At 45.4% G+C, this 9,205-nt stretch overlaps 2 protein-coding genes across 13 annotated transcripts in view; one reads left to right on the top strand and one right to left on the bottom strand.

Annotated features, from left to right (window-relative positions):
* The window catches only part of Sarm (sterile alpha and armadillo motif), a 175,375-nt gene extending 171,575 nt beyond the window's left edge, over positions 1-3,800 (top strand). For all 12 annotated transcript variants that reach the window (XM_077677921.1, XM_077677929.1, XM_077677923.1 and 9 more), the window contains exons 9-11: positions 396-517; positions 1,415-1,735; positions 2,495-3,800. In XM_077677921.1, coding sequence (XP_077534047.1) covers positions 396-517; positions 1,415-1,703 — 411 coding nt within the window. In that variant the 3' untranslated portion in view covers positions 1,704-1,735; positions 2,495-3,800. The remainder of the gene's footprint in view (positions 1-395; positions 518-1,414; positions 1,736-2,494) is intronic.
* Positions 3,801-3,953: 153 nt separating this feature from the next.
* On the bottom strand, positions 3,954-9,187 carry LOC144146017 (dCTP pyrophosphatase 1-like). The gene is made up of 4 exons (XM_077677932.1): positions 8,917-9,187; positions 8,667-8,777; positions 7,101-7,135; positions 3,954-4,410 (listed from the first exon to the last, which is right to left on the bottom strand). The coding sequence occupies exons 1-4, from the start codon at positions 9,075-9,077 to the stop codon at positions 4,208-4,210; spliced, it is 510 nt and encodes a 169-aa protein (XP_077534058.1). The 5' UTR covers positions 9,078-9,187; the 3' UTR covers positions 3,954-4,207.
* Between the last annotated feature and the right edge of the window lie 18 nt (positions 9,188-9,205).

Consider the following 9,205-nt stretch of genomic DNA (forward strand, 5'->3'; position numbering starts at 1 on the left):
ACGGTGCACCTCACCGCCTGTGTTGCGTCGCCGTGTTAAGCCCTACAATCAATCAATCAAATCAATCAAAATCTGCATTAAAAATAATGCCTAGATTCAAGCACTTTTCATGAAAAGGTAAAGGAAGCATGTATCTTGTCAAAAAAGTGTCCATTGAGACCCACTGCCATAACAAAATTCACACTTTTTTTTTCATCATATGTGCAACTCATTAGTCTCCATCTTGATTAAGCGTATTTGCTAAGCAGACGTAAAGCTGCAGTCACTCCACTTGCTGTGCTGTACTCTCTGAAGAAACCAACATTATCGTGCCATTTCAATTCTTATTGCTTGATTTTTAAACTTTGTGCAAATAAATCAACTTGTACTGCTGTCTGTTTCACCTTGTTCTGCAGGAAATTGTGGAAGCTCTTCAAAGCCAGTGCAACATCATTCCAATCCTGGACAACTTCCAGTGGCCAGAGTCTGAAATGCTCCCTGAAGACATGAGGGCAGTGTGCTACTTCAACGGTGTGCGGTAAGTAGATGTTTGGGAAGAGGGACGGTGGGGGGGACCTGTCGCGGTGGTTCAGTGTCTAAGCCCTGCTGCTGAGCCCAAGGACCTGGGTTCAATCTTGGCTGCGGTGGCTGCTTTTTAGATGGAGGCGAAAAGCGAAAACATCCACGCGTACAGATTTCGGCGCACGTGCAGGGTCCCCAGGTGGTCAAAATTAATCTGGAGTCGTCCACTACGGCGTGCCTGATAGCCCAGGAGTAGCTTCGGTGCATTGAACTCCCGAAATGTGAATTTTGAAGGTGGTACAGAGAAAGAAAAGAAGGAAGAAAGGGAGAGAAAGGAGATAGAGTGAGAGAAGAAAGAAGATGGAGTGTCTATTTAGGGTTAAGTTAAATTCCAAGCAGGAGTACGAATACCAGCTTAAAGTTAGGCAATATCACTTCGTAATACATATTTACTATTTATTCAAATGACCTGGTTCTCACCCCATACACAAGAACTGCAGTTTCTGGGAGAATAAAGTCTAATAAGGTATGTTGGGCTAGTTGGTCGATTGTACTTTTAAAGGGATGTATAGCACAAAAAAGGGTGACAGTCCTGTTAGCGCTTTGTCCGTGTGCATCCTTTCTGTCTGTCATTCGTTTTGGCGCTATACATCCTCTTAAGTATGTTCTTGGGAAACATCATTGTATCGTTAACGGGTATAAAACATAACTCCGCAGTGAAACCAAATCCAATAGATGGGTCATTTACATCATTGCTAACCGTGTAAATGTTTGGTTCGTAATCGTCAGAATTGATGTAACACTTTCTTTTGCACATGCGTCTTGGGTTTTCATACCAGAGACACACATGAACTTATGCGTCCTGTTATCCTACAAGGGGTTAAATATCTCTCTTCCTTTTCCTGCCACACAGGTGGATCCACGACTACCAGGACGCGTGCGTGGACAAACTGGAGCGGTTCATGCGGGGCGAGATGAACGTCCGCAGCGACGGCCCCCTCGGCCGGTACGTCGGCATGGGACCTGGCACGCCAGGCACACCCAGCACGCTGGCCAGCTGCCGGGCGGCCGTCTACCAGCGCAGTGCCAGCAACGACAGCGCCAAGGGCAGCACGGGCTCCGACCGGGAGTCCAGCAACGGCCGTGCGCCTTCCTCCGACCAGCCACAGGCACAACTGCCGGCCGCGCAGCCACACTGCTGACACGACGACACCGGAGGGTCCCCAAAATCGCGGTGAGTGCGCGTGGATTAGCCACCACCATCATCATCATCATCATCATCCCACCTAAGTGCACTGCAGTACAAAAGGTCACTTCCGTGCTACTCCAACTGCTGCTCTCGTGTTCTGCCGAAGTCTTTTCTTTTCCTCCGATGTCCTTACTTCGTCCCTTCATTGAGTTAATAGTCTTCATCTTCGTCTAGTCCCATCCCTCAGTAGCCTCTGTGTAACCCTGGTTGGTCATCACCGTCATCATCATCATCATCACCAGCTTATATGTCCACTTCACGACGAAGGCCTCTCCTGTAAATCTCCAACCGCTCCTATCCTGTGCTGCCCAAATTCACCCCTGCTTACTTCGTACCTCAATCGAGTTAATGGCTTTCCTCTTTGTCTTGTCCTGTCTCTCAGTATCCACTCTGTAGGACGTCAATCGGTTGACATTTCATTGTGTAATATACCCAGCCCAAGTCGGTTTTTTTTAAATTCAAACTATATCTTTCACCCGCTTTGTTCTCTGATCCTAGACACTCATTTCCTGTCCCCGAGAGTTACTCCTATCATAATTCGTTCCATGGCTCGTACGGCTGACCTGAGTTTCGTCTCCAAATGTTTCGCAAGCCATCAGGTTGTTTCTGCTCCGTATGTCACCACCAGCAATACTCGTCGGTTGCATACCATTCTTCTCAATGACCCCCAGTGTGCTTACAATTGCACAGTGAACTGCTTTCCCCCGCCCCTCCACTAAGCATGCTCCCTCTCCCATATCGCAGGGCCCGTACCACAGGAAGCAAGTGTACAGCTGCTGCAGCCACGCCGCCGTGCCATTGGCTTTCACGATGGATTCCAGCCTGGAAGCAGGGTTCGGCAAAGAGCACGGAGAGAGGAAATGCGACCACACCCTCCATCACCGGACGCTGCACTCATCACAGCGCACCCACAAAACAGGGTCGCCAAGAAGGAAACATGCCCCAGTGAACACACCTTCGGCCGAGGCCTTCAGAGTGATCGCTGGAGCACTTGGGACATCCTACGAGGCTACTGGTACACACCGCCAGAAATTTGTTCAGTACCAGCACTCTGCTTGCTTTTAATGGGATTAGAGGCTGGTCATTTCCTAGCCTTGTGTCACTGTCCAGCAAGAGGCACACCACAGAGCAACTGTTCTTGAACGCACCCACATCCGTATGTGGCATTCTTGTCTCAAAGTTGCAACTATCAGTGTCCCTATCTCTTCCGGTCAATCTGACGACCAGGGAAGTTAACTAGTGCAATATGATGACGTCTCGTGTACTGCAGATTATGCTATGTCAGCCGAGAAAAGTGCTGCTCGCTCTCAAGGCGGGGGCATTCTCCGTATTAAAGCTGGTAAGATATGCATACATATACGCGGGAAGTCTGATAAGATGGCAGTGCAATTTGCGGCTTGGCTAAAACGATGAGGTCGAAGCGCCTTATTGGTTTAGGAGTGGCTTCACTGAACAGCTGTGTTCTTTAAAGCAAAGCCTGGCATTCTTTTAGCAGCCGAGAAGGGGGCGGGGAAAACTGAAAGATCAGCGGTTTTAAAGAGCAGCCATCAGGAACCCCTGACCGAGCTTTTTCTGTTCCGTCCAGCGTACTTTGTTGCGCTGTTATTTAATCAAGTCCTTACGAGCTTTGTTCTTTGCGAGGTGTTTTGTTGCTCCAGGACGAACATAGTATAGGCTCTGAAGGGAGGCTACATGCTCCTTCTCAGTGCCAGGCACCGTTTTCTCTGTAAAGTTGCCACGGGTAACTTGATAGCACAGAGAAAAAAAAGATAGGTGCCTGATATTTGTTGATGTTGATAGTCATTGTAAATTATTGCTTCAGAGGTGCTGGCACCTTTGTATATTTAGTATTTTTAAGTCACCCGTTTGTGTTGTGTTATATTTTTTCTTTTCTCCTATTTGTTCTTCATCCCCGTTTACGCATACGGGAGTGCTCGTTGCGCTCTGTCAAAATCAAAAACGGCACCATTTCATTGTTGTACATATATTGCAGGATGTTCTCAGATGCCGCTCCGTAAAAGTTGAATAAAACTGTTTTATATTATAGAAAGCCTGGCGTGCTGACTGACTGACTGATGCCCAGGGGTTTATCCAGAATTTCAATTTTGGGGGTGTGTGTATAAATCCCTGGGCAGGTTGGTCGTGGTTGTGGAAGCTCTTTAGGGGGGGGTATAAATCCCTGCTGATGCCACACTGGCTAGACTCGCGACTTTCTGAACGTCTTTATTTGGCCTGGATGGTACAATGCGCATTCACTGCAAACTCATGACCATGCCACAACTTTTATCTTAATCACCATGGAGAGCCTAACTGTTCCTTGCAAGTCTTCTACAGACGAACCAAACGAAAAGTCACCCACACATCCATTCCAGCAATCTTTCATTCTAAAGTTTTCAGCCTTGCCTGCCATTGAGACAAAACTGCAGAAGGAGCTACAAAAACACGCACCACAGGCTCCTAGCTGTCGCCCTTGTCGTAGGCAGTGTATTTGTCGCTCTTTCCGTACACCTTCGAGGCCGGGTACTTGAGACGGTTGAGATCCACCTTGCGAAGCACAGCAGCGGGCAAGTCCACTTGACAGCAGTCGGCAAGGCGGACGAGGTACACCAAGACGTCACTCAGTTCCTCGCCCAGGTGGGTCTTCTCCTCAGGGGTCCAGTCTGCAAAGCCCCGAATCACAACTGTGTACTTAGCATTTGCAAGGCTCCAAGTGATGCGTTGGCGTAAACAGGGTTACTTATTATACACTACTTGCGAAACTCTCCATAGGACCCATGTATCGAAAGTAGGACGACTCAGCGAGCAATGGAATGGAAGATGATAGGTGTAGCATTAAGCGACAGTGGAGTGGGTCAGGGAACAAATGCGTGCTAAGGACATAGTAGAAATTAAGACGAAGAAATGGGTGTGGGCAGGGCATGTACTGCGAAGGCAAGATAGCCGTTGGTCATGGGCAACAGAGTGTATCCCTAGAGAAGGCAAGCGTGGCAGGGGGCGGCAGAATGTTAGATGGGCAGATGGGATCAAGAAGTTTGCGGGGACAAATTGGTCGCAGTTAGCACAGGACCGAGATAATTGGAGATCCATGGAAGAGGCCTTTGGCTGCAGTGGGCGTAGATAGGCTGATGACGATGATGATCTAAAGTAGGTCCGTGGTTGCCCCCACCCACACTGGGGGCAGGCAGGTGCATGCATGGGGCAAGTTGACTGGCCAGTCATCTGTCAGCAGAAGGTTGAACTAGTGCTTAAGTGCTTGCAGCTGCCGCCGTAGGTCATGAAAGAAAAGCTGTGGAAACATAAGTAAACAGTACCTAATTTAATGTTTCCCAATTTGAAAAGCAAGCTTCATTTTATTAACTGTTTTATTAAGTCCATGTTTAGCAAAGTTCTGTTTTTGTCCCCTAGGCGCTGCACCAATACAAAGTGGCTAAGGTGTCGTGTTACAGCTCAAGGACATGGGTTTGATCATGGTGACGTTGTCAGCTTTTCTGGTGGAGGCGAAAAGCGAAAGTGGCTGTGTGCTGAGATTTTGGCCCATGTTAAAAACATTGTCAGGTGGGCAAAATTAATCTGGAGCCCTCCAGAACGGCGTGCATATAAGCCCAGGTGTGGCTTCGGCGCGTTAAACTCCGCAACCAATTAAACGAAACTGCTCACGCCACCCAGGCTCTGTAGGGGAGTTGCACAACTGGTGTGTATGAAGAACTCTGGGCATAACATGCCGTCTTTTGAAAGCTAAGTAATCAACAGTGGAAGGGAGTAATCACGGTGAAAGTCGACTTGCTGCCTCAAAAATGGAGCAAGCCCCAAAGACAGCCCTGAATGTAGGTTACACTTGAAAGTGAGAAATCACTTTTTGCACCTATCGTGGGCCCACTCCTTCAGCTATTCCACAAGGTGGTAGCCCTTGAGGCTTTGCATAATCCAGTTTATTCTCACTGAAATGGGGATTAGTGTTTGAGCATGTGAATATGACCTTTTTTTTAAATTGTTTAGGAAGATACCAAAAAAGCCTGCTGAAACCCAGTTTCATGACCAGAAATCTCTTCGGCAGCTGCCAGTGGAAACAACATATCAGCCCATTTTTGGACCAGAACTGCAAAGTGGTACAAACTGCATCTCGAATGTAGCCTACAGCACAGACATGCAAAGGGAAACGAAGTGCTGCTGAGTGACACACTAGAACATAACACATGCTTGCATGCGTGGTCAAGGCTCTGTCCATGACTTCTAGAAATATTGCCCAAATAAACGTCCTGACCATGGCCTTATATTTTGGAAAAGCTGACCCTACATACCTTTTGGTAGTATGGCTTAAAAGAAATTATTGCACAAGGCTGTGTTCTGTGCCTTTGCACAAAGAATTACAGCAAAAAGAGAGGATAAACCATGAAAAATTTTCTTGGATTTGACAAACGTCAAATAATCAATAGACTGGCCTATTGCACACCTGCTAGCCAGAAAAGGAAGTGCCATTAGAGTAAGACCCTCCCACTCAAAGTACACATAATATAAGTGGTGCTTAACAAAAACCATGAAAGGCATGTTCTTCGTAATAATGGATAGAGAAGTTGAGATGATCCTGTAACTAGACACCGAAGAAAAGCCACTCTTCAATTCTAATGCATCCAAGCGCAGCAAGTTTAGCAAAACTCCAATTGGAATGTTATAAATAAAGGGAACAAATATTTTGTCAAGCAGCTTACTTGGTGCCAAAAGCGATTGCTGCACATTTTCAAGTTGGCTGAGTGGAGTGACAGCAGTGCCAATTCTGCCAACAATGCCGATTCTGCTTCCCTAAACTTACGCAAAAAAATATGCAAAAATATTTGCCAAAAGCAGCTTAATTAGTGTATCAGAACAGCGTCATGAGGCATATTTTCTACGTTGGAACCAAGGAAGTAGTAATCTGTTGCTACAATGACTGCTATACACTTCCCTCTAGCACTGTTCCTCAAAGCCTGTCACACATAAACGTCTGGAGATAACAGAACACAAGTTGGTGCCTTGTTCACCATTGTTATCCACATTCTTTGAAAGCACAGTTCATTCTGTAAAAATTCAGTTTCCACCATTGCGTCCTACGTTGGTATAAAAACCCTCTTGGCTGAGAATTCAACACACCCGCCCCAATTCTCACATATTTACTCAAGTGAATTGGCCAATGGCAATGACTGATTCACATGAACGTAATCATGGCATAAAATGAACATTTAGGGCTCTCACTTAGTGCCTCTCCAAATTTATTTCTGTATTAGTAAACTTTTCTACTTATGCAGAAAAATCCCTCAAGTCATAACTGTGCAAAAGTGGATAGTTACCAACTTAAGGAAGAAAATTCAATGCTTACCTGGTAGCCCTTCCTTGACTTCACCTTTCCACTGGCTAAAGATAAAATGAAAATAGATTATTGAACAAATAAGCAGCTAAATTGCAAACTGTCTGACACAGTATGCCAACAGCGTCATGCCATTTTGCAAGTACACAACCATGCACTAGCCACACATTATTTATTTTGCAAAATCACAAATATATTTCGGGTAGAAAACTTAAGATGGACAAGCTTTAAGTGCATTGCAATTAGGTATCCAATATTTCTGGCAAAACTTTCACACCACTTGTCAGCAAGTGTCAAATTGCTTCATTGTCGCATGATTCACATCTTTGCTTTGTTTTTATGGTTTCTTGTAACCAAATTCCCACAAACACACACATTATACTCACCTCTTGTGAATTCTACCTCTACCCTCTCTTTTTGTCTGGCAAGTACTCATAGCCTGGTAAGTTACAAAGCCTCATTAATTGAAGCTCAAAAGCATACCGTGTTGGGTAACTGATCCCCTACGTGACAGGTCAAACGCTTTCTGCCACAATGCTATAAGCTGTCGTCCTAAACGCCCTTTAGTGCAACCACTTTAATTTGCCCAAAACCGCTTGAATTTTGCTTTGGTTGCCTTACAAAACTTACACGGAACTTTACTTTTTGAGTGTGAGGCAGAAGCAGCATTTAAACATAGTAGCACCCTTTTGCTATGTGCTGCTTGAGCCTTCCTATCAATACAGTACCAGGCATCAAAGAAAACATGGTAGTAGGTTAGCATTTTTGGCACTTTTTAACAGTCGTAAAAGAGAACTACAGGGCACAGTACACACGTGTTCCAAGTGGACTGCCCGTTAGTAGACCTTGCTTGTAATATTAAAAAAGTTAGCAAGCGTGTAAGCATCTATTCCATATTGGGACTTCCATATCAGCACATAGCAATGAGCGAGCTGCAGCCACCCCTACATGCCATTCGCTATTGTGCTTGCTGGTTGGGTTACCCAAGGCCAGCAAATGACAACTGAAAAAGTGGTCGGCTTCTGAAATTTCATGTTGCCTGTTGATGTGGCAGTATCCTTTAACGAGTTTATTACGGAACTTGTAATTTAGGCAGATAGGATTTACAATACAGTGTGCAAGCAATTCGGCTAAAAATGTTTTTCACAGCAGTTAACAATTTCCTCTGGAATCAGTTTCCCACCAAAGTTCTCGTTCTGTTACTTTATGCTTGATTTTTGTTAGCTTAAAAGATTGCTTTAGGTTATATCGAATAGTAACAAAAAAAAAGTTTCTTTTCTATGAACACATGGCTTGCTGCTTTTCGCGCAATATTTATCAGACGGCAAACGATCGATGAGCCGGTGCACATTGTAGTCACACACATACACACACACAAAGTAAAAGCTTTACGCGATAAGGCTTTCACGATTGCTTACAGGACTGCAATTTCTATTTCCATATGCAGTGATCACTGTTGGTTACTTTGTAAGCTTGGGAAGTTTGCCATTCAAAACTGTGCACGTTTTGAACGCCATTCAGAACACACACGCAATAAGCTCGTTAAAATAATCAAGCAAGTAACCAGCCCGTGCGTACAAGCATTCGGAGACTTCGCCAACTTCTGCAACCATCGCAAGGAGGAGGTTCCGTGGTGAGTGGTATTGATCCCAATTCCTTTCCTTCGAAAACTCGGCTTGGATTTGGCGTCTGGAAAAACAAGAGCATAAACGTTTCGCTACAAAATCGTGGTGTGCCGGCACGGCGCATTGTACACGGCTAATTAGTTAATATTTTGTATTCGATACTGTACTTGGAGTTCAATCAAAAAGCGTCGTGAATAGCTCACATGTTTTCCAGGCTCAAATCACTACTGAATCGAAACTCTTTGGTTTCTGTGGATGTTCCTTCTTCAACCGCCGTTCCGTTTGTGTGGGCTTGCTGGGACATTCTTCGAACGATTTTCTCTGTTAATGAAACCCGAGTTCGCCGAACAAGGCACGTGATCATTCGATAATTAATTTTAGGACAACCGGCAAGATTAGCACGTGCGATGTGTTTTGAAAGCGAAGAGAGGACTTCCCGCGAAAGGAGAAGAGTCAATAGAGTGCTGATGAGGATAGCAAAAACTCACTCAT

The sequence above is a fragment of the Haemaphysalis longicornis genome, unplaced genomic scaffold, assembly GCF_048455015.1.
Source record: "Haemaphysalis longicornis isolate Haplotype H1 unplaced genomic scaffold, Haemaphysalis longicornis Haplotype H1 scaffold_7, whole genome shotgun sequence".
Classification (NCBI taxonomy): Eukaryota; Metazoa; Arthropoda; class Arachnida; order Ixodida; family Ixodidae; genus Haemaphysalis; species Haemaphysalis longicornis.